General features: G+C 46.3%; 1 protein-coding gene across 6 annotated transcripts in view; it reads right to left on the reverse strand.

Moving 5' to 3' along the window:
* Positions 1 to 26,542, reverse strand: part of LOC126248388 (uncharacterized) — a 246,169-nt gene that overhangs the window by 119,409 nt on the left and 100,218 nt on the right. For all 6 annotated transcript variants that reach the window (XM_049949339.1, XM_049949338.1, XM_049949335.1 and 3 more), the window contains exon 2: positions 25,949 to 26,199. In XM_049949339.1, the coding sequence (XP_049805296.1) occupies positions 25,949 to 26,199 (251 nt within the window). The remainder of the gene's footprint in view (positions 1 to 25,948; positions 26,200 to 26,542) is intronic.

Below are 26,542 nucleotides of genomic sequence, written 5' to 3' on the forward strand. Positions count from 1 at the left end.
CCTTTGACACAGTTGCAGTGTTCGAACACAGCCAGCTGGCTGAAATGCATCCAGTTAGCCCTGCTGACCATCCATTTTGGTGAATAACTTCAGGTGGTGAGCCATTTAGTAGGTGAAGGCGGATTGGTAAGTGGTCATGGAATGAAGGTCGTCAATGACCTCCCACTGAGCACAGGTCGAGGGCTGAGAATGACCCAGTAGCAGTAGAGAAATGTGTGCAAGTACCCATGTTGAGGATGCACACCTTGTGAGACATCATGAGGCCCTTCAAAATCCAATCCTGAGGGCAAGTAGAGGTAAAGCCCGAGAGGACTCGATAAGATCTGTAAAAGCCTCAGAGTATATTGCATCTTGCACAGATAAATACAGTGAGCAAACAGTGATCCTTCGACACACATGAATTTGAACTGCAACTGCTTACAGTTCAGTAGCCAGGGGAAGAGCAGAGGAGTGGCACACATTACTGATTAACACTGCAACACCTCCCTTGGCCCTTTCCCCTGATAGGTTGTCACTATGGTATAGCGTATATCCCTGTAGCATACGGATGTCTGTATCTTTAAAATGCGTTTCTTGTAAACAGAAGCACAAGGGGCGTGCCTGTGCTAGGAGTTTCAGTTCCTCCACATGAGTCGTGAACCCACTCATGTTCCATTGCAGTATGGAAGCCATGTCATCGGTACGGTTTTAATTTACCCCTATCTTTGCACTGGGGAGGCGAAGCACTTGAAGGGCGAGGGGGAGTGGAGGGGCTGCTTGGATCTGAGGCATCTAACTCCATGATGTCCTCCTCATCAGTCAGACAGGAAAGAATTATGTCTGACGGCACTCGGCATAGCTTTTGACCCAAACATCGTGAGCCTTTTCCTGCACCCCATCCCTTCGAGGATGAGGGGGAAAGGGGCCGTTGAGATACACTCTGCTTTTCTTATACCTTCTGGATGTTCGCTGTGGAACTGTTGTTGGTCTTTCCTGGCGCAGCTGCCTGGATTGTTTTATCCTTACTCTTTTTTCCTTGGCATGTACATGTGCAGGTACAGGTGCTTGTGGTGGATAGGGGATCTGCTTAGTCACTTATCTCCCGTATTTTGCATTCCTCAGCCAAAAAAGGGCAGTCTCGGCTCGAGACTGGGTGGTTCCCAGAGCAGTTGATGCAGATCGCAGGTGATGGGCAGTCAGTCCCGGCGTCATGAGCAGCTTTCCCCGCAGTTCGCACAGATCACTTCACCTCCACAACTCATGGTTGTATGGCCGAAAGCTGGCGTTTATAGCACCACATAGGGTTTGGAATGTAAGGCGGAACATTAAGTCGTAAGAACCCCGCCGTAATATGTTCAGACAGTGTCGGAGAATTGAATGTGACAATAAAAGTGGCACTCTTATCAGTTGCTCCATTATTCCTGCGCGTTCGTTGCTCCACAGCGACGTTTCCCTGGGATGCCCATTCTTGCTTCAATTCGTCTGTGTCCAGATATCTCGACACATGACAACAGCCTTACTGGAGTTGAGAGAGGTGTGCATCTCAACAATGATATCATAGTCACCCAGTTTCTGCGATTTCTTAAGAAGTTCCGTCAGCTTTCATCTGTTAGTTTCGACCAACAATGAACCACTACGCAATCGTTTTTAATGTTCCAGCAAGGCCTTCCAAACCCTTGTGGATATAAAAGAGGGACACTTTTACAAATGTCCCCTCCTTCCTCTTTATCAACAGATACACATTGTTATTCACAAGTCCATGAGCCCTGTTACTGCAGTACAAAGTATTCTTATTATCAGGAAACTAGCCCCTCTCATTCTTTTGTATGAATGGGTGTGAATACTCCCAGGCAGTACACCCTTCCCATTGGGAGAAAAGAAGATGATATTGAGGGTTCCATCTCGGTCCCACAAGCAGCTAGGGAAATATGGGTCCACTCACACAGAACCCCACGTGCCTGAGTAAGCCTTACACAACTGAGGTGGGCAAGTTCCCCAGAGGTTGCCCACTAATGACGGTTCCGCCTCAACAGCCATGCATCCCATCAGTGTGCAGCACATCTTGAGATTGAGGTTTTTTTTATAGAGGTTTATTCCGTTCTCGCGATCCAGGCAGTCAAGCCAAGATCCCCATTCCCTGAGACACACAACGTTGCACCGTCGCACCGCATGGTGGTCGCTGAAGCATGCCCAGAGATTATGGTGACAGAGGACTGGTGGCACTTACCAGTCCCCAGCTCAGGTACCCTGGGGCCACCAAGACCATATCCAGCGAACGAATGCTGAGCCCCTTAGGGCTCCAACAGCGGGTGGAGTGGAAAGCAGCAATACTAGGAACAATTAAAAGTAGGCTACCTCTGCCACAACTTTAAACTGATTCCTAGAGCATAAATATACACTGTCTGACAAAAAGATTGAAACATTCGAAAGGAGGAGGAGGAGGAGGAGGAGGAGGAGGAGGAGGAGGAGGAGGAAGGAGAAGAGGATGCGATATGGAACTTACAATTGAGAGGTTTTGTGATATTACTTCAAAGATTACAAAATGGAGTCAAATTTAAAAAGAACTTGGCAGAACGAGCTCACTTATCAGTACGACGTTTCACTCCCTCTGACCTGGATGCATGCACTGATTCGGTTGGGAAGTGTGTCATAAAGCCACTGCATCCTCCTAAATCAAGCTCGCACCCAACTCTTGTAAATCGTCATCCTGGCACTTGGACAGCTGACATCTGAACTGGTCAGACATATGTTCTACTGAGAACAAATCTGAGGATCTCGCTAGCCACAGGAGTAACTCAACATCATATAGACAGTTTGCAGAGACAAATACCTTACGTGGACGTCCATTGTCCTGTTGAAAAATGGCACCACAATACTGCTACATGGGTGGCAGCATATAAGGACACTAAAGGTCTGTAATGTACTGTCATGCTGTCATTCACTAACAGGCATGATCTGAAGTCATACCTGATGGCATCCCCATCATACCATCAGGAGTAACACCGCTGTGCCTCTCCACAACATTGAGAATGGGACCTCTCCCGACATCACCACCACACGCACCAATAATGGTCATTTTGGGTAGCACAGAAGCACAATTCATCACTGAACCCAACATGACATCAGTCATCAGCAGTCGATGATCACTGGTCTGGACACCACTCCACACGCAATCATTTGTGCTATCATGTCAATGGCAGCCTACTCATGGCATGGTAGTTTGCAACTCCAGCTGCTACTACTCTCTAACCATACACACTGAAGCACCAAAGAAACTGGTATGGGCATGAGTATTCAAACACAGAGATATATAAACAGGCAGAGTATAGCGTTGCGGTCGGCAACACCTATATAAGACAACTAGTTGTTAGATCAGTTAATACTGCTGCAATGGCAGGATATCAAGATTTAAGTGCGTCTGGACATGGTGTTACAGTCGGCGCAAGAGTGATGGGACACAGCATCTTCGAGGTATCAATGAAGTGGCGTATTAACGTATGACCATTCCACGAGTGTGGTGTGAATATCAGGAATCCAGTAAAACATCAGATATCCGACATGGTTGCAGCTGGAAAAGGATCCTGCAGGAATGGAAACCAAAATGACTGAAGAGAATCGTTCCACGTGACACAAGTGCTACCATCCCGCAAACTGCTGCAGATATCAATGCTGAACCATCATCAAGAGCCAGCGTGTGAACCAATCAACGAAACATCATCACTATGAGCATTGGGAGCCAAAGGCTTACTCGTGTACCCTTAATGACTGCACGACACAAGGCATTATGCTTTGCCTGGGGCTGTCAACACTGACATTGATCTGTTGATGACTGGAAGTATGCTGGTTTGTTGGACGAGTGTCGTTGCAAATTGTATCGAATGGGTGGACATGTACAGGTATGGAGGCAACCTCATGAATCCATGGACCCCGCATGTCAGCAGGGGTCTGTTAAAGCTGGTGGAGACTCTGTAATGGTGTGGGGTATGTGCAGTTGGAGTTATATGGGACCCCTGATATGCCTAGACATGATTCTTACAGGTTACACGTATATACGCATCCTGTCTGGTCACCTGCATCCATTCATGTCCACTGCACATTCTGATGGACATGCACAGTTCCAGCAGGACAATGCAACACCCCCACACGTTCAGAATTGCTACAGAGTGACTATGTTGTTGTTGTTGTTGTTGTTGTTGTTGTTGTTGTGGTCTTCAGTCCTGAGACTGGTTTGATGCAGCTCTCCATGCTACTCTATCCTGTGCAAGCTTCTTCATCTCCCAGTACTTACTGCAACCTACATCCTTCTGAATCTGCTTAGTGTATTCATCTCTTGGTCTGCCTCTACGATTTTTACTCTCCACACTGCCCTCCAATGCTAAATTTGTGATCCCCTGATGCTTCAGAACATGTCCTACCAACCGATCCCTTCTTCTTGTCAAGTTGTGCCACAAACTCCTCTTCTCCCCAGTTCTATTCAATACCTCCTCATTAGTTATGTGATCTACCCATCTAATCTTCAGCATTCTTCTGTAGCGCCACATTTCGAAACCTTCTATTCTCTTCTTGTCCAAACTATTTATCGTCCATGTTTCACTTCCATACATCGCTACACTCCATACAAATACTTTCAGAAATGACTTCCTGACACTTAAATCAATACTCGATGTAAACAAATTCCTCTTCTTCAGAAGCGCTTTCCTTGCCATTGCCAGTCTACATTTTATATCCTCTCTACTTGGACCATCATCAGTTATTTTGCTCCCCAAATAGCAAAACTCCTTTACTACTTTAAGTGTCTCATTTCCTAATCTACACTCCTGGAAATTGAAATAAGAACACCGTGAATTCATTGTCCCAGGAAGGGGAAACTTTATTGACACATTCCTGGGGTCAGATACATCACATGATCACACTGACAGAACCACAGGCACATAGACACAGGCAACAGAGCATGCACAATGTCGGCACTAGTACAGTGTATATCCACCTTTCGCAGCAATGCAGGCTGCTATTCTCCCATGGAGACGATCGTAGAGATGCTGGATGTAGTCCTGTGGAACGGCTTGCCATGCCATTTCCACCTGGCGCCTCAGTTCGACCAGCGTTCGTGCTGGACGTGCAGACCGCGTGAGACGACGCTTCATCCAGTCCCAAACATGCTCAATGGGGGACAGATCCGGAGATCTTGCTGGCCAGGGTAGTTGACTTACACCTTCTAGAGCACGTTGGGTGGCACGGGATACATGCGGACGTGCATTGTCCTGTTGGAACAGCAAGTTCACTTGCCGGTCTAGGAATGGTAGAACGATGGGTTCGATGACGGTTTGGATGTACCGTGCACTATTCAGTGTCCCCTCGACGATCACTAGTGGTGTACGGCCAGTGTAGGAGATCGCTCCCCACACCATGATGCCGGGTGTTGGCCCTGTGTGCCTCGGTCGTATGCAGTTATGACTGTGGCGCTCACCTGCACGGCGCCAAACACGCATACGACCATCATTGGCACCAAGGCAGAAGCGACTCTCATCGCTGAAGACGACACGTCTCCATTCGTCCCTCCATTCACGCCTGTCGCGACACCACTGGAGGCGGGCTGCACGATGTTGGGGCGTGAGCGGAAGACGGCCTAACGGTGTGCGGGACCGTAGCCCAGCTTCATGGAGACGGTTGCGAATGGTCCTCGCCGATACCCCAGGAGCAACAGTGTCCCTAATTTGCTGGGAAGTGGCGGTGCGGTCCCCTACGGCACTGCGTAGGATCCTACGGTCTTGGCGTGCATCCGTGCGTCGCTGCGGTCCGGTCCCAGGTCGACGGGCACGTGCACCTTCCGCCGACCACTGGCGACAACATCGATGTACTGTGGAGACCTCACGCCCCACGTGTTGAGCAATTCGGCGGTACGTCCACCCGGCCTCCCGCATGCCCACTATACGCCCTCGCTCAAAGTCCGTCAACTGCACATACGGTTCACGTCCACGCTGTCGCGGCATGCTACCAGTGTTAAAGACTGCGATGGAGCTCCGTATGCCACGGCAAACTGGCTGACACTGACGGCGGCGGTGCACAAATGCTGCGCAGCTAGCGCCATTCGACGGCCAACACCGCGGTTCCTGGTGTGTCCGCTGTGCCGTGCGTGTGATCATTGCTTGTACAGCCCTCTCGCAGTGTCCGGAGCAAGTATGGTGGGTCTGACACACCGGTGTCAATGTGTTCTTTTTTCCATTTCCAGGAGTGTAATTCCATCAGCATCACCTGATTTAATTAGACTACATTCCATTATCCTCGTTTTGCTTTTGTTGGTGTTCATCTTATATCCTCCTTTCAAGACACTGTCCATTCGTTCAACTGCTCTTCCAAGTCCCTTGCTGTCTCTGACAGAATTACAATGTCATCGGCGAACCTCAAAGTTTTTATTTCTTCTCCATGGATTTTAATGCCTACTCCGAACTTTTCTTTTGTTTCCTTTACTGCTTGCTCAATATGCAGATTGAATAACATCGGGGAGAGGCTAGAACCCTGTCTCACTCCCTTCCCAACCACTGCTTCCCTTTCGTGCCCCTCAACTCTTATAACTGCCATCTGGTTTCTGTACAAATTGTAAATAGCCTTTCGCTCCCTGTATTTTACCCCTGCCACCTTTAGAATTTGAAAGAGAGTATTCCAGTCAACATTGTCAAAAGCTTTCTCTAAGTCTACAAATGCCAGAAACGTAGGTTTGCCTTTCCTTAATCTTTCTGCTAAGATAAGTCGTAAGGTCAGTATTGCCTCACGTGTTCCAACATTTCTACGGAATCCAAACTGATCTTCCCCGAGGTCGGCTTCTACCAGTTTTTCCATGCGTCTGTAAAGAATTCGTGTTAGTACTTTGCAGCCGTAGCTTATTAAACTGATAGTTCGGTAATTTTCGCATCTGTCAACACCTGCTTTCTTTGGGACTGGAATTATTATATTCTTCTTGAAGTCTGGGGGTATTTCGCCTGTCTGATACATCTTGCTCACCAGATGGTAGAGTTTTGTCAGGACTGGCTCTCCCAAGGCCGTCAGTAGTTCTAATGGAATGTTGTCTACTCTCGGGGCCTTGTTTCGACTCAGGTCTTTCAGTGCTCTGTCAGACTCTTCACGCAGTGTCGTATCTCCCATTTCATCTTCATCTACATCCTCTTCCATTTCCCTAGGAACACTTTTCTGTGTTTAAACACTTCCGTTGGCCACCAAACTCTCCAGATATGAACATTATTGAGTATATCTAGGATGTCTTGGAACGTGCTGTTCAGAAGAGATCTCCACCTCCTCGTACTCTTACGGATTTATGGACAGCCCTGCAGGATTCATGGTGTCAATTCCGTCCAGCACTATTTCAGACATAAGTTGAGTCCATGTCACGTCATGTTGCGGCACTTCTGCTTCCTCATGGCGGCCCTACACAATACTAGACAGCTGCACCAATTTCTTTAGCTCTTTAGTGTATGAATGTGTGGTGTCTGTTCTTTTGGCCATGTCTGAAAGAACAAACACCATGCAATCATATTCAACTCATTCACCTAAATGGGCAATGATTCCACCACCTTCACTGGGGATGCACAATTAAGTGTGGCCTCCTGTGGGAATCTAAAAGTAGTGAGCATGGAGGACACGGATGGAGACAGCAGATAGGTGGCACTAGGTGGGAATGTGGATCGACTGAGGGGCATGCAAAGATAGTCTGTACAACTATGTGTGGATGGCACAGTGGTTAATGCAACTGCCTAGTAAGCATGAGATCCTGGGTTCGAATCCTCATCTGGCACACATTCTCACTTGTCACTGCTGATTCCGCATAAGGTCCCAATGCAGCCAACATCAATAGTTCCTACCGAGCGAGGTGGCGCAGTGGTTAGACACTGGACTCGCATTCGGGAGGACGACGGTTCAATCCCGCGTCCGGCCATCCTGATTTAGGTTTTCCGTGATTTCCCTAAATCAGTCCAGGGAAATGCCGGGATGGTTCCTCTGAAAGGGCACGGCCGACTTCCTTCCCCATCCTTCCCTAATCCGATGAGACCGATGACCACGCAGTCTGGTCTCCTTCCCCAAACCAACCAACCAACCAATCAATAGCTCCTCCACCTTCAGTTTACATAACAGAGTCCATTGCCTGTTTTCAAATGACAGGTACAGATGTGAAGGAATTACAATGTGCTTCGTGCACAATGCTCCTCCATTGTGGTGGTCAGACATGACTGATCAGAGTCTTGATTACAAGGATGCCTGTCCTCATATTACCATGCCGTCCAATAACAGGTCACTGTCACATACGAATACTGCAGAAATATAGATACTGCATGATTCAACCACCTGGCGAAATGGAGACATAAATTGAGGCCCTTTTTAAACTCTGTCATGTGTCGGCAACATTGTCTTACATGTGCACGCACCATCTCCATTTCCTTTACAGTGATCACTTAACATCTGTTGCTGTTCATACCCATTATATATTCTACCCGGCCTGGTAATAACTTTAAACATAATCAAGACTCTCCACCTGTCACAGTAATTTGCAACTCTTATCATTTACACCTTTGTCAATGGTGTATGTGAACAAAGTTCCATTCACATTTGACTATGTACTCTAGATGATTTACCATTTTGTCAGCCAGTTTATACGCAGACTATGCTGATAGGTCCTCTGCAGTTGATAAATACCTGAAAGGGACAAGGCAGGAGTTTCATTTCCTCCAATGCGCTACTTAAAGATAAAATAAGCACTCGGTATCCCAGGAAGTAAAATACAAAATTGGTCACCAAGTTTCGAAGAAGGCATCAACGGAGTGTCACTGCAGGTTCTGGCCCAAATTGCGGTCATCAGCATCAGATTTCTCAAATCGCTGATGCTAGCATCCAGAACTCTCCTTTCCCATGGCCAACGGAATTACACTGATGGGCCTGTGGCATGCTAGCTTGGCCCCCACCATTCTAGCAATTTTAATTTTTAAATTTTGATTTGGTTTGCACTGTCACTTACCACCTATATGTTCATCCATTTCGAAGCACCACCAGCAGCAGTCAATCAGTCAGACAGAAGTAGTCTGACAATAAGAATTTGTAAATTCTTTTTATCATTAAAAAAGTCGAGTTTTGCATGAGAGCAGTACCTTGCATTACACTGCTTTCATAGAGAACTACTACAGGTGTATTTTTACAGAAGTACTGACCTGTGGTGATAAATTAATAACATTATGACATTTTGCTGTTTATATGTAGGTTTTGTTCTTATTGCTACAGCCCGTGATCCAGTGCTGTAATTTGGAGGCAATATGGGAGAGGTGAATGGCGGCCTGTATCCCATAGGATGCACACTATGTAATCTGGAAAAGCTACCATGCCCTGGAGTGACATCAGTATACAGGGGGGCAATTTGCAGGATATGTGGGAGGCAATGCCACCCCACCAAGAGGAATGAAATACGGTGTTTATGATGTGAACATACTGTAAATTGACGATTTAGATATAGATACATATGTTCTTATAAATTCCTTCTTCTTTTTTCAACCCTGTCAACCCATAATTGCAGTGCATATGTTTTCTTAACAGCGGCATTACACCAGCATAACATGTTATTTTGCGCCACTGCTAAAAGTACTGACCAAGTACCACCACAATACAGTCAAGCACTGTTATTTCGTAGCTCTTAAGGAAAAAATGAGCTGGTGATTTAAATGCAAACTATTATACAAGGGTTGGAACTTAAATTTTGGCAACTATTTATTCACAACTGATACAAAAGAGTTACATGTTTGCACCTGTTACTGTCCTTCAAAGTCGTCACCAGCATTGTATAGAGCCCATTGCCAGCAATGTGGAATGCATAGTATACTGTTAGCAGAGCCTGTTCTGTTGACGGTGTGAATGGAGCAGTCTACTGCCTTTCGAATCTCTGGAACAGTTCTGAAGCGTTTAGGTTCAGAATCAAATCAAAGTCCCAAGGACTTGAGTCCGGGGAGTATGGTGGATGGTGCAGTACTTCCCAGTCCCATCAACCAAACAGAGCAGCCACAGCTTGCACTGTATGTACCCGCGCATTGTCGTGCGAAATGATGTGTGGGTTGCACAAAAGGTGTTGTCACTTCTTTCGTAAAGCTGGTCCCAGGTGATGCTCCAAAAATGAACAGTACTACTGTGCATTGATGGTCTGCCATGGAAGAACATAATGCATTAGGATAACACCATCACCGTCATACATGAGAATCACCGTAACTTTAGACTGATCCATTCCATGGTTTTAACAACAGTCAGCTGTCTTTAATTCTTTCCTGGAAAAGAGAACTATCTGCCTCTAAACTGAAATGAATCTACGTTAAATGACGATAGAAAGTAGATGGAGTGATTAGTTGAGAGATGTTGTAACGAGATATGATTTAATGGTAGACTGATGATGTATTCTAGAGGGTGAGAGATATTGCGGTGGATAATTTATCACGCATTTAACCATTTTTTTTCTGTTGTTCTCTCAGGGTACATCAGTTGTGTGGTATAACTTGCATTCGATGTGTATACAATTGCATGTTCTGTGTGCGACTTACAGTACTATCTACCTCCAATTGTTAACAGGAAACCTCTGCATACCACACTCAGCAGAGGACTTCCAATGCATATGTGATGAATCATGTGGATTGATGGAAAACCAATTTCAACACCCTCCTCTAGACAAACAAAGATATATGTGAAGTACTCCATTTCTCTGCCACATCATGGACATAAACTGAATCTTCAGTTTCATAATTGCAGTGGTTCTAAAGTTAGTGACAGGGTTCTGAGGTATTGCAAACCCTGTAGATACATTTGCTTGCCAGTTGTACTGTTTATAGATTTAGTGCAGCATAGCCTGTAATTTCATATGTAAAACACCACTGCTGTGCATTTGTCTGTTGCCATGTAACATGCATCTTCCACTGCTGATGATCATTTTATAGGACTGATGCAAACTAGTATAACTGCACAACCATAATCAGATGTGAACAGTGGGCACTGTGCACCACTAGTAAGATATACTGAGCATCATGAAGTACCTATGTTTTTCTCTGGTGTAGTAGAATGAAGGAGCTTTATCATCTTAAAATTTATCACAGTAGTGAGTGGGATATAGAACGTTCAGGGTGGATGTATGCCAGATGTTGTCCTGCAATAGAATATTAAGAGTGTTGCACTTCACATGACAAATATTTTGGAAACCACATGGCTTTTACATTATAGTGTGTTAAAGTGACGAACCATGTAGGCTTAGGAGTATGTTCTATGATCATTTCTCTCTCGCCAATACGTTCTTGGTTCTGACCCCAGACAAAAGAACAGTACTTCTGAATTGATAGCACAGTTAATTTACGTAAAATGCTTCAAACTCTGTCCATTTGGAACTCCCTCATGCATAAATCACGTTCCTTCTTAACCACCTGTTAAATCACCAAAACACTCTCATATCTACTATCTACCGATAAGGGGTTCTAACCCCCCTCAACATGTACCCATCTAGAGAGATCTTGTGCACTCGGAACAGTCTTCGCTCGACAGCAGTTATGGACTCTGCTTGCTCTATTCCTTCATGAGATGTGGAATGTTATGGGTATAGCATCCTCCTACTTCAGTTGTAAATTCAATTGGTGACAGTGTCGCAGAGCCAATTGGGGGTATTTTCCAATCTCCAACTTTATCCTCTGAATGCGAGAATACTCTGTGACTCCCATCTACAAACAGAAAGATGGGAAATTGTAATCATAAATTCTGCACTATTATCAAAGGTTTTAAAAAAATGAAGAAATCCTAACTGCATTGGTGTTGTACACTGTCTGGTATACTTTGGTGTATATGTCCAACCTGTAATACAACATACTGCAAAGTCATCCATCTACATTCACATTCTAGTATATGGTACACACAAAGTAGTGAAGGGGTAGTATAGCTATGATACAGGAGTTGGGAACCATGATGATGTGTCATTCATTGGCATTGAAATTGCAGAAAAACTGGTGAAATTGGTAAAACTGATTGCACTAGCAACTGTGGTGCATATTACAGTAAATCGTCCCATATCGACACTGTCTTTTCCACCCCATCCGTACACTGGTATTCTGTTGATTACCACATAATGATTGATTAACACTACTACTTTGAGATGGAGAGAGGTTTGGTGGGAGCAACACCTTCCGGTGACAGCCAGCACTGAAACTGTGATCGTGTACATAGATGCAATACGAGGAATCAGCGCTGTTGGTCTCTTTGAAATGGAATACCTAGACATCTGCTGCCCTGTCACTGTGGAAGGTGGGACTACATGTAGGAAACACCACCTCTGTCTTTTATTTCAACCATCCTGTGTGTTGTGGGAGCAGCATAGTTTACACCATGCAATGTCTACCTTCCTGTGAGAGCCAATGGATTGAAACATGTTAGTGTCGGTTTAGCATCTGACACAGTCTTCAAAATCATGGTGGAAAAACAAAATGTTTGGAGGTGTACAATGCTTGTAGTCACACACTGCTTGTGTGTGTTACAGCAAAAAAGTAAATGTATCAGACAACAACACACGGATCCTATCTTGTGATTGACAGTCTGTGGGTTATGGTCCTCCTAGAGTACAGGCAGCAAACCTTTAGACCCTGCTCTGTGGAAAAGACTTCGATCACTGGTCACCTGCTCCAGTGGGCCAATACATGTAAATTTAATGGGATCTTCACATATGGTCTATGCCAGCACGCAGACAGTATATCAGAAGAGAGGGACACTGTAATATCCTATCGAGTTCTCTACAGGGGGACGTTAGCAGAGCTGTTATAGTTTTTCTCTGTTGGATGGTACAAAATAATGAGTCATGTATTCACCCTGAGAGATGCAGATCACCTTCAGACTACAATACCTCTATGCAGTTTGAAAACACACTGCAATGTGGTAGCAAAATCCTCGCCCTTCTTCCAGTTCGCATATGATGTGCAGTCTTCCTAATTTTTATGATAAGAACCACCACCATAAGTACTCATACTGTCTTTTCTACTACCTAGCATAGTGGAAGAAAGTTTCATTTGGTGTTGGCCTTACACACTGCACACAGTTGGTGGAGCTACAACAGCATGTTCCCAATTCCACCAACAGGTCGAAGCATGGTCAACATGGTCCTGTCACATTAACTCATATTTCTCCAAGGGATGAAGAATGTGGTAGATAAAGCGCTCGTGGACTGCCGCTCAGTTCCAATTTTTATTGGAATGATCACATGTGCAAAGCTACAGGGAAAGTGGTGCATAGACGGAGGAACAGCTACAAGATGCAGTGACTGCCTACAACCATACTGTAGTTTTGCTGTAAGGGGTCCTTAGCGGACAGGTTCAAAGAAGGTGACTCATTTTGAATTACGAAAACGCCACAAACTAATTCACCAGTGGCTGTAATCATTAAAAGGAATCTCCATACGATCCAACCCAAGTATGTAGTTGAACAGAGACAATTGATTCCAAATTGCAGACAGTATTTCTAGCAGAAAGCGTAACACTATAGACATAAAAAGCTATGAGAAGCACAGGAAAACAAAGGAAGAACATCAAGTCACACAGAACATGTAAAAAAAAGGAAGAAGAGGAAAAAAAGGGGTACGGCAGGGGCTGGGGCACACCATCAAGCCCAGATAGCTATTGCCTGGTTGGAGCAGAGGAGGCAGTAGAGCATCCTACCAACCGCAAAATGGGCCGACAAGGCTGAGGCACCCTCCCTTAGAGAAAGTGATACAATAACCCTTCACAAATAAATTGTAAAACCAAGTCAGCTGCTCAGACACCAGGGGTAGTGAGTCAGGAAGATGAGTCTGCTGCAAGGTGGCTAGGTTACGCCAGTCAGTCCAGCAAAAATGTGGACCACCGTCAAATGGGCACCACAACAACAGTGGGGCACATCCTCACAATGGAGGACATGACCATGAGTCAAGTATGGCCAATGCAGAGCCAGCCAAGGAAGATGGAGTTCTGGCGAAAGGCCCACATGGAAGACCTCCACAAATTCGTGGTCGCCTTTATCACCCACAGAAGTCAGGGTACGCCATTCCGTATTTCAAATCCTCTGAACTTGAACGTGTAACACTAATCAAAGATCCAGTGTTGGAATACAGATATCAAGAGGTGGCATGCCAGTAGCAAAATTGGGCAGCCTGTCTGAGAGTTCATTCCTCAGGATCTCAAAGCGACCTGGGGTCCACACAAAGACCACTGAGTGTCCACATTGTTTGAGGGAGAAAACAGAATCCTCGACAATCGGGACCAAGGGATGGCGAGGTTAACATTGGCCAACAGCTTGTAAATTGCTCAAGGAGTCACTACAGATGACGAAGGACTCACCAGCGTAGAAACAGATATGCTCAAGAGCAGGACAGATGGCTACCAACTCTGCAATAGAAACACTGCAGCTATCCAGAAAGGAGGGAAGTTCATTACATCCCACATGAACATAAGCAAACCCCGTGTGACTGGGAACCATCAAGTCACAGACTACTTCTGAACACTGAAATGGGCTGAGAATGGAGAACAATGGTGGCAGAGAGCCTCAAGCAGAGCAAAGTCTTTTGGAACTTGTGATAGATCAAGACAGAGATGTGGAAAGTGGATGCACAATGGAAGTGTACAAAAGTGGGATTGGATAAGAGGTGTTAGAGGGGAAAGCTAGAGTTCTGAAAAAAGGGAGCAGTTATGGATGGCAATCGTAGCCCCATACCTGGACCACGTTACAGGAGGAAGCTCTCTGTAACTCGAAAGAGGAGACTGTGGTTTGGTGTGCTTTGGGGAGTAGCAGATGCATAATGCATAAGCAATCAACTTCAGTAGGGGCAGAACTGGCAACGGTGGAACCCCTGCCTCCACTAGGAGGCTGATCATGAGGCCAGTCCAAAAGGCCCCAGATGCCAGTCATACCTCGCAACAGTGTATCGGGTCCAGCATCTGTGACATAGAAAGTGATGCTGAGCTGTACATGTGACTTTCATAATCTAGACGAGACTGGACCAGTGCTTTGTAGAACCATAGCAGTGTAGATTTGATATTGCTGAGGCATCGAAGAACACTGAGGTGTGACCAACATGTCTGCTTTAGTTGACAAAGACTGGGAAGCCGTATCAACCAGGTATCAAAGACTAGTCCCAAAAAAACGACATGAGTCCACCACATTGGGGGCTCACCATCAAGGTACAGACCCAGATGAGGATGCACTGTATGTCAACAACAGAAATGCATAATGCAGGTCTTTGCAGCCTAAAACTGAAAGCCAGAAGTAAGAGTCCAAGAGTGCACTCTGTGTATTGCTCCCTACAGTCTGCATTCAGCAGCTCCCATCACGGATGAACAAAAGAAAATGCAAAAGTCATAACCATACAAAGAGAGGGACACTGTAGGTCCCACAGCTGCCACCAGACCACTGATAGCCCCTGCAAAGAGAGGGACACTTAAAAACAGAACCCTCTGGAACCCCACTATCCTGCAGCCTGTAGATGAGAGAAGCTATGGGACGCAAAGTTATTGATAAAAATGGGGAGTGGACCAAGGAGGCCCCACTCATGTACAGTGGCCAGGGTGTGTTGGCAAAGCTTTATGGAGATCAAAGAAGACTGCAACAAGTTGTTAATGCTGGGAAAAGCATCAAGTGGTATCATAAGCTTTATGGAGATCAAAGAAGACTGCAACAAGTTGTTAATGCTGGGAAAAAAGCTGTTTAGACAGCAGATTGCAGGTAGACTAGATTATCTGTAGTAGAACAGCCTTGGTGAAAACCGCCCTGGGCCAAATCAAAAAGGTCTCAGGGTTCAAGGATCCAGTACAGCTGTCGACACACCACACATTCAAGTAACTTGAAGTGGCCATTAGTTAAACTGATTGTATGATAGCTGTCCATCTGAAAAGGCGGTTTACCCAATTTCAAAACTGGAATGATGACACTTTCTCGCCACTGGGAAGGGAATCGCCCCTTGCTCCAGAAACAGTTGAAAAGGGCGAGTATATGACATTGGCTAGCCACCAATAAGCGTTGGAGCGATTGGCTGTGCACCTGGTCCAGTACAGGAGACGTGACGGGACGGGGCAGAGGGCAAGGTCACTGGCAAATTCTCACTCGCTAAATGGGGCATTATTAGGTTCCAGCAACAGGGAACGAAAGATAAAGGGAAACACTTCAGACAATGTTTGAGAAACAGAAAGCAACCAGACAGTGGACCAACACCGACTCCTGAACGAAATACCAAGCAAAATGTTCTATTATAGAGTCCAGGCTGGTTGATTGGTTGACTGGGGTTGAAGGGACCAAACAGCAAGGTCAACAGTCCCTTGTTTTAAAGGTGATCCATTGGGACAGATTTATATCTCACAAGAGTCATAATGATAAAAGGTAAAAGGCTAAAAAACGTAAAAGTGCAGTCGTGTTGTCAATGGTGAAAACAAAAGGAGGGAAGTCAGGAAGTGGGCAACCCCAAGGCTTTGCTACAGACAGGGACTATCCCACCCCTGATGCAGTACAGGCAAGACCAACTGCTATTTAAAAGCATTGAACCACTAAAATGTCAAAGTGTGTATAGCAAAAGGAGACTAACCAAATCTAAAAATCGATAAAAACAGAGTAAAAGGGAGAGAAAAGAGGATCTGGACCAGGGATGGGAGTCAGGAATTTCCATACATAGCTTACAATGGGGGACACCCCAACCCTCACCGCCCTTCTCCTACTCCAGAGGGAGATTGAAAACCTTAGAACTGAAAATAAAAACCACTTTCAAGGGGGAAATTGAGAACGATTTCCATCACCCGGGAATCATTTGCCAATATTAAAGGTAAAGTGCGGGGAAGTCCGTACTTAGTACGCAGAGCCAAAAGAAGGGGGCATTCCACCAAAATGTGGGCTACTGACTGGGAGGCCCCACAACCTAAGTGGGGGTGGCTCATTACGCAAAAGAAAACCATGGGTCAGCCAGGTATTGCCGATGCAGAGACGACACAGGGTGGTTGAGTCCTTTTGGAAGAGGCAGAAGGAAAAACTCCACAGGCCAGGTGTCACCTTAATCTCACGAAGTTTATTAGACAGGGAGGTAGCCTCCCAAGAGTTGGCCCATGATTGTGCGAAGAAGGATTTGATATGAAGCCGTAAATCCGCCGCAGAAGCGTAAGCGACTGCTCCCCCAGCCAAACGATCAGGAAGCTCATTACCTAAGATACCCACATGGCCAGGGACCCAAAGGCAGTCGACGGAACAAGCAGCATGGTGAAGATCAGCGAGACAGCCAAGGGTGGCCGAGACCAAGGGATGGCGGGAAAAATAACAGTCAATAGCCTGAAGGCCACTCATTGAGTCCTTACATAACAAAAGGCGGTTGAGTTGGGACTGTTTAATGAAGGTAAGTGCCTGGGAAATTGCCATCGATTCCATAGTAAACACCCCACATGCAGTTGGCAGGAGATGATTTTCCATGCCAACAGAGGATGTGAAGACATATCCCATACTATCAGCAGATTTAGAGCCATCAGTGTAAAAAACAACAGTATCCCGAAACTCCCATAAAATTCAGCGGGGAAAGCAATGGAACACCATCGGGGGAACATCTGGGGCTGAGGAACTAATCAAGGGTGGGGGGGCAGGGGTGTTGGAGAGGGAACGTGGGAGGCAGGACAAAGAAGGAAGCTGAAAATCACAGCAAAGAGACGCAAGGCGGAGACTAACCGGCAAACCCGCCCAAGGGTGGGAATCAGGTGGGCAGCGTCCTTGGTCTGAGAACAGTATACAATAGGACGGATGGGTGGGAGAGGAATGGACAGCCATTGCCTAAGAAACCAGAAGCTGGGACTGGCGAACACAAAAGAGGAGGATCCCAGCTTCAACCAGGAGACTATCAACAGGACTAGTAGGGAAGGCACTGGTGGCCAAAAGGATACCACGATGGTGGACCAGATCCAGGAGGTGCTGTGTGGAAGGAGCAGCCGAACCATAAACTTGACAACCATAGCCCAAGTGAGACAGCACTAAAGCCCATTAAAGGCAGAGAAGAGTGGAACGATCCGCACCCCAAGAGGTGTGGGCAAGGAAGTGAAGGATACTGAGTTTACAGAAACATCCTATCTTCAGAAGTCTGATATGAGGCAGCCAAGTGTGCTTGTGGTCGAAAAGAAGACCCAGGAAACGAAACTGTGGGACCACAGGTAATCGTTGTGCATTGAGGTAGAGCTCTGGATCGGGGTGAACTGTAGTACAGCGACAGACGTGGACCACCCGCGATTTTAAAGGAGAGAATTGAAATCCTTGTCAGAGGGTCCATGCAGAGGCACGCTGTATAGCACCCTGGAGCTGCCGCTCTGCAGAGGCCATCGAAGACGAACTACCCAAAATGCTGAAATCATCCACATACAGAGCAGGGGTGACCAAAGGTCCGACAGAGGCCCTAAGTTCATCTATAGCATTGAGGAAAAGAAGTACACTCAATATGGAAGCCTGTGGGATGCCATTTTCCTGGGTCCGTGTAGAACTAAAAACAGTACCAACCCGAACCTGAACGACTGATGGAACAGGAACTGGTGCATAAAAATCGGGAGTGGGCCCCAAAGACCCCACTCATGAAGTGTAGGTAAGATATGATGGCGCCAAGCCGTGTCATAGATCTTGTGAAGGTCGAAAAATACTGCAACCAAATGGCGGCGCTGGGAAAAAGCCTGCCGAACTGCGGATTCCAAGCGAAGTAAATGATAGATCGGAGACCATCCCTCTCTGAAGCCACACTGGTAAGGGGACAATAGATCCCAAGATTCGAGGACCCAACTGAGCCAACGGGCTACCATCCATTCAAGTAAATTGCAAACAACGTTTGTCAGACTAATTGGCCGATAGCTTTCGACAAATAGGGAGTTCTTACCAGACTTAAGCATGGGAACCACGATGCTATCCTTCCATTGAGAAGGGAAGTCACGCTGGAGCCGAATACGGTTAAACACCTGGAGAAGATGATGATGTTGTGGAGCACTGAGATGTTGAAGCAATGGGTTATGAATGGAGTATGGGCCAGCGACCATATCACGAGAATAAGAAAGTGCAGAAAGAAGTTCCCATTCAGTAAAAGGTTTGTTGTAAGATTCTGACTGACAAGGGGTAAAACATACGGTAGAAGCTTCGGCCCGCTGTTTCTGGTGAAGGAAAGCAACCGGACAGGAGGCTGATGCTGACGCTGTTGCAAAATGAGTTGCAAGATGTTCTGCGAGAATCAACAGGTCCGTGTAAAGGCCATCTGGGAGGGCAAATCTCGGGAGGGTAGACTGCCGATGGCAACCTCAGAGAGAGCGAAGTGTAGCCCATACCTGTGACAGAGGGACAGTAGAACCGAGGGAAGAAACAAAGCATTCCCAACACACCCGTTTGCTATGTTTGATTAGGTAACGGCTTTGGCGCGAAGGCGTTTAAAGGTACCAAGATTGACAGCAGATGGATGCCTCTTAAGGTGTTGCAAAGCTCGATGGCGATCACGGATGGCAATGGCAGTGGCCGTACTCCACCACAGGACTTGCCAGCGGCGAAATGGTCCAGATGAGCGTGGGATACCAAGGCTATCAGCGTGAACAATCGCATCAGAGATGTTATGTAGGACGTCATCAATACAACCCGACAAAGAGGGAGAAAAAACGACCTGTGCAGTATGCAGAGGTCAATCGACGTGTTCGAAAGACCAACGAGGTAAGCTGTCCATCGGGGAGTGGGAAGGTAGCGAGGGAATCAACAGGAAATGGTCACTATCGCAAAGGTCATCGTGTGGCGACCACTGTAATGAAGGGATGTGGGAGGGAGAAAAAAGAGAAAGATCAATGGCAGAAAAGGTACCATGACTGCCACTGAAATGGGTAGGGGAGCCATCATTAAGAAGGCACAAGTCGTGGTCTGCAAGAAAGTGGTCTATGAGAAGACCGCGACTAAATGGAAATGCACTGCCCCACAAGGGATAATGAGCTTTAAAATCCCCGAGGAGGAGGAAGGGAGGAGGAAGTTGCTGAAGAAGGGCAGTTACAGCAGCAGGTATAAGAGTCCTGTCAGGAAGGAGATTGTTGTTGTTGTGGTCTTCAGTCCTGAGACTGGTTTGATGCAGCTCTCCATGCTACTCTATCCTGCGCAAGCTTCTTCGTCTCCCAGTACCTACTGCAACCTACATCCCTCTGAATCTGCTTAGTGTATTCATCTCTTGGTCTCCCTCTACGATTTTTACCCTCCACGCTGCCCTCCAATACTAAACTGGTGATCCCTTGATGCCTCAGAACATGTCCTACCAACCGATCCCATCTTCTGGTCAAGTTGTGCAACAAACTTCTCTTCTCCCCAATCCTATTCAATACTTCCTCATTAGTTATATGATCACCCCATCTAATCTTCAGCATTCTTCTGTAGCACCACATTTCGAAAGCTTCTATTCTCTTCTTGTCCAAACTATTTACCGTCCATGTTTCACTTCCATACATGGCTACACTCCATACAAATACTTTCAGAAATGACTTCCTGACACTTAAATCTATACTCGATGTTAACAAAGTTCTCTTCTTCAGAAACGCTTTCCTTGCCATTGCCAGTCTACATTTTATATCCTCCCTACTTGGACCAACATCGGTTATTTTGCTCCCCAAATAGCAAAACTCCTTTACTACTTTAAGTGTCTCATTTCCTAATCTAATTCCCTCAGCATCACCCGACTTAATTCGACTACATTCCATTATCCTCGTTTTGCTGTTGTTGATGTTCATCTTATATCCTCCTTTCAAGACACTGTCCATTCCATTCAACTGCTCTTCCAAGTCCTTTGCTGTCTCTGACAGAATTACAATGTCATCGGCGAACCTCAAAGTTTTTATTTCTTCTCCATGGATTTTAATACCTACTCCGAATTTTTCATTTGTTTCCTTTACTGCTTGCTCAATATACAGATTGAACAACATCGGGGAGAGGCTACAACCCTGTCTTACTCCCTTCCCAACCACTGCTTCCCTTTCATGTTCCTCGACTCTTATAACTGCCATCTGGTTTCTGTACAAATTGTAAATAGCCTTTCGCTCCCTGTATTTTACCCCTGCCACCTTTAGAATTTGAAAGAGAGTATTCCAGTCAACATTGTCAAAAGCTTTCTCTAAGTCTACAAATGCTAGAAACGTAGGTTTGCCTTTCCTTAATCTTTCTTCTAAGATAAGTCATAAGGTCAGTATTGCCTCACGTGTTCCAGTGTTTCTACGGTATCCAAACTGATCTTCCCCGAGGTTGGCTTCTACTAGTTTTTCCAATCGTCTGTAAAGAATTCGTGTTAGTATTTTGCAGCTGTGACTTATTAAACTGATAGTTCGGTAATTTTCACATCTGTCAACACCTGCTTTCTTTGGGATTGGGATTATTATATTCTTCTTGAAGTCTGAGGGTATTTCGCCTGTTTCATACATCTTGCTCACCAGATGGTAGAGTTTTGTCAGGACTGGCTCTCCCAAGGCCGTTAGTAGTTCCAATGGAATGTTGTCTACTCCGGGGGCCTTGTTTCGACTCAGGTCTTTCAGTGCTCTGTCAGACTCTTCACTCAGTATCGTATCTCCAATTCATCTTCATCTTCATCCTCTTCCATTTCCATAATATTGTCCTCAAGTACATCGCCCTTGTATAGACCCTCTATATACTCCTTCCACCTTACTGCTTTCCCTTCTTTGCTTAGAACTGGGTTTCCATCTGAGCTCTTGATATTCATACAAGTCGTTCTCTTATCTCCAAAGGTCTCTTTAATTTTCCTGTAGGCAGTATCTATCTTACCCCTAGTGAGATAAGCCTCTACATCCTTACATTTGTCCTCTAGCCATCCCTGATTAGCCATTTTGCACTTCCTGTCGATCTCATTTTTGAGACGTTTGTATTCCTTTTTGCCTGCTTCATTTACTGCATTTTTATATTTTCTCCTTTCATCAATTAAATTCAATATTTCTTCTGTTACCCAAGGATTTCTATCAGCCCTCGTCTTTTTACCTACTTGATCCTCTGCTGCCTTCACTACTTCATCCCTCAAAGCTACCCATTCTTCTTCTACTGTATTTCTTTCCCCCATTCCTGTCAATTGTTCCCTTACGCTCTCCCTGAAACTCTGTACAACCTCTGGTTCTTTCAGTTTATCCAGGTCCCATCTCCTTAAATTCCCACCTTTTTGCAGTTTCTTCAGTTTCAATCTGCAGTTCATAACCAAGAGATTGTGGTCAGATTCGACATCTGCCCCTGGAAATGTCTTACAATTTAAAACCTGGTTCCTAAATCTCTGTCTTACCATTATATAATCTATCTGATACCTTTTAGTATCTCCAGGGTTCTTCCATGTATACAACCTTCTTTCATGATTCTTAAACCAAGTGTTAGCTATGATGATGTTGTGCTCTGTGCAAAATTCTACCAGGCGGCTTCCTCTTTCATTTCTTAGCCCCAATCCATATTCACCTACTATGTTTCCTTCTCTCCCTTTTGCTACACTCCATTTCCAGTCACCCATGACTATTAAATTTTCGTCCCCCTTCACTATCTGAATAATTTCTTTTATTTCATCATACATTTCTTCAATTTCTTCGTCATCTGCAGAGCTAGTTGGCATATAAACTTGTACTACTGTAGTAGGTGTGGGCTTCGTATCTATCTTGGCCACAATAATGCGTTCACTATGCTGTTTGTAGTAGCTTACCTGCATTTCTATTTTCTATTCATTATTAAACCTACTCCTGCATTACCCCTATTTGATTTTGTGTTTATAACCCTGTAGTCACCTGACCAGAAGTCTTGTTCCTCCTGCCACCGAACTTCACTAATTCCCACTATAACTTCAACCTATCCATTTCCCTTTTTAAATTTTCTAACCTACCTGCCCGATTAAGGGATCTGAAATTCCACTCTCCGATCCGTAGAACGCCAGTTTTCTTTCTCCTGATAACGACATCCTCTTGTGTAGTCCCCGCCCGGAGATCCGAATGGGGGACTATTTTACCTCCGGAATATTTTACCCAAGAGGACGTCATCATCATTTAATCATACAGTAAAGCTGCATGCCCTCGGGAAAAATTATGGCTGTAGTTTCCCCTTGCTTTCAGCCATTCGCAGTACCAGCACAGCAAGGCCGTTTTGGTTATTGTTACAAGGCCAGATCAGTCAACCATCCAGACTGTTGCCCTTGCAACTACTGAAAAGGCTGCTGCCCCTCTTCAGGAACCACACGATTGTCTGGCCTCTCAACAGATACCCCTCCATTGTGGTTGCACCTACGGTACGGCCATCTGTATCGCTGAGGCACGCAAGCCTCCCCACCAACGGCAAGGTCCATGGTTCATGGGGGGGAGGAGGGAGATAAAGATTGCAAACTGTGACTCCAGAGTCCAGGTGGACCCTAAAAGCAACTGCATCCAATTTAGTCTGAAGAGGAATCCACGTGCTAGCAATGTCAATAGAGACCAATGTACAAACGCCACCAGAGGCCCACAGGGGGCTGACCCGATTTCAGCGGAAAGCACGGAACCCACGGGGGGTTGGACTGTGATCAGTAAAATGAGATTCCTGTAGAACCAAACAAGCTGCAGAGTAAAACGAAATAAGGGATTTCAACTCTGGAAGGTGAGGGTAATATTCATTACAATTCCACTGGATAACCACAGAACAATGATTCAAATGGGGAGTGAAGAGGCTAAAGCCAGTCATGCCGCCGGGTCACCATCAGTCTCCGACAAGGAGAGGGCGACATCCATGAACAGTATGTCAGAGTCATGTTGCAAAGGTGGGGACAGGACCTCTGGCGACACCAGAGCCTCCTTGTCCCAGGACTCATGTTTCTTCTTCTTTTCTGTTTGAGATCGGGGAGGGCTGCGCTGCAAAAGGGAACCAGCTGCAGCAAGATCAGAAAGAGAGTGGGCGACCTGGGGGCCCACAGACCGTGGTTCTCATTGTCGTCGTGTGGCAGCAGACCTTTGGCATGGAACGAGGGTCCTTGGAGGGGCGCCACTGACCAGCAGACGCCAAAGAAGTGGGACACTTCTCCGGCTGGGGAGGGGGAGCGGCGCCCAGAGGGGAGCGTGTGGGAACTGCAAGGGAGGGGGGGAGGAGAGGAGGGGGGACTGGGGTAAGGATGGGGGAGGAAGAGGTGAAGATGTAACTAAAGCATAGCTAGATGTCATTGACACAGGATGAAGATGTGCATACTTCTTACGAGTCTCAGTGTAGGTTAGACGATCAAGGGACTTATACTCCTGTATCTTCTTTTCCTTCTTATAAGCCGCCGGCCGCGGTGGCCGTGCGGTTCTAGGCGCTTCAGTCCGGAACCGCGGGACTGCTACGGTCGCAGGTTCGAATCCTGCCTCGGGCATGGATGTGAGTGATGTCCTTAGGTTAGTTAGGTTTAAGTAGTTCTAAGTTCTAGGGTACTGATGACCTAAGATGTTAAGTCCCATAGTGCTCAGAGCCATTTGAACCATTTTTTTCTTATAAGCCGGGAAAAACGATGAATGTGGAGAATGATTGCCATGACAATTAACACACACAGGAGGGGGAACACAGGAACTCCCCTAATGGAGTGGACGTCCACAGTCACTGCAGAGAGGGGTCTGCAAACAGTGGGAAGACATGTGTCCAGAACGCAAACACTTGAAACATCTCATAGTTGGTGGAATGTACAGCTTCACGTCACATTGATAAACCATAATCTTGACCTTCTCAGGGCGGGTATCCCCTTCAAAGGCCAGGATAAAGGCACCAGTGTCAATGCGATTGTCCTTCAGTCACTTCTGAACATGCCGAACAGAGTGAACACCCCGCTGTCCTAGATTGTCAAAAATGGTTCAAATGGCTCTGAGCTCTATGGGACTCAACATCTTAGGTCATAAGTCCCCTAGAACTTAGAACTACTTAAACCTAACTAACCTAAGGACATCACACACACCCATGCCCGAGGCAGGATTCGAACCTGCGACCGTAGCAGTCCCGCGGTTCCGGACTGCAGCGCAAGAACCGCTAGACCACCGCGGCCGGCCCTAGATTGTCCCGAAGTTCCTCATCAGTTTGTAGGATGAGGTCTCTGTGAAAAATTACACCTTGAACTATATTCAAAGACTGGTGGTGGGGGGGGGGGTAATGAACACAGGAATTCTGCCAAGAGGGTCACAGGCACGAAGGGCCACAGACAGGGCAGCTGAAGCAGTTTTGATCAACGAACCCAACCGCATCTTGCTCAGAGTGTCCACTGCGCCAAACTTGTCTTCAGTGTGTTCCACAAAAAATAAAGGTTTGGTATTGGTGAAAGTAACCCCATCAGTCCCGGTGCAAACCAGATACCGTGGGAAGGTTTCACCCCTAGCCAACGAGCCTGACCCTCCTCCCAGGGGGTAGCCATGGAAAGGACGGCTGAAGGGGCAGAAGAAGCAGCACTAAAAGAATCATTTCCATTCAAAGAGATGGCCGCAGAAGAACGGCCAGAGTACTGGACCCGTATGAATTTCATTTGCGTAGCGTCCCCCCTGATACCACACACTCTGATCAGGGGCTCTCCCCACGGGCGCCACCCAGCCACAGCAAGGGCCATCTGATGCTCCAGGATGACAAGCAACCACTCCTATGCTTACATGAGGTGGTCACAGCTCAGTTATCAGAAGTGTGATCCGTGTAACCATGTGTTTCAGGTACGGCATGGAATTTCTCAACATGGCACAGCAGAACGAATACAGAAGTGTACTCATACCCATGTGACTCAAAACTCATGCTGATGATGATTGACGTCAGTTCCGAATGGAATGAAAGTTTAATCATTTAACACCTGTTATGCGACAAACATTTACAAAAAAAAATTGATAAATATTGGACTCATGCTTCAGGGTGCAACACTATTTTCATCTACTTTTCTAGGCCCTTGCACACGACTCAGGGATTACAATCGAGGAAAATGAAAAGATGCCGCGAATACAGGAGAGTTTGATACCTGGAGGCTGCGTGGGCCTGGCAGCGGGCTGTGACGCGGCGAAGATCCAGAGGCGCCACCCGTCTGGATGGCGAGCATTGTGTCAGTGAACATCCGTGCGCGCAGGTTAAGCTCCCGGATGCGCTCCTGCACCGTCAGCGGCCGCAGGATCACCTTACCCGACCCGGACACGTCCAGGTTGCCCAGCAGCACGTCTGTCTGTGTCGTCTGCGACAGCCGCCGGAAGTACAGCCGGTGCTCTGGCGGGAAGTCTGCAACAAGCAAGCAAGCACTTGCTCCATTATCTACACACTACCTTCTTCTCATTTCCATTCTTCCCCCCCCTCTCTTTTCAGTCCTATCTCTCCTCGAGGGGCCCGGACCAACGGGAAGCGGTCTGCCACTATTCAGACAAGGGCACAACACAAAAGTTACAGTGGGAGTAATCAGGGTCACATTTCCACGCAGAGTATTTAAGACACAGCCAAGGTGCCCGAACCACAAAGTAGCCCACATCAGATAAATTTAAAAATAGCACTGTTAGAATACTGTGGTGTGGGACCTCATAAACGTAAGAGACATAGACGCAATTATTTTTTATATGATTTTGGGCTG

Source organism: Schistocerca nitens, chromosome 3 (genome assembly GCF_023898315.1).
Source record: "Schistocerca nitens isolate TAMUIC-IGC-003100 chromosome 3, iqSchNite1.1, whole genome shotgun sequence".
In the NCBI taxonomy this organism is placed as follows: Eukaryota; Metazoa; Arthropoda; class Insecta; order Orthoptera; family Acrididae; genus Schistocerca; species Schistocerca nitens.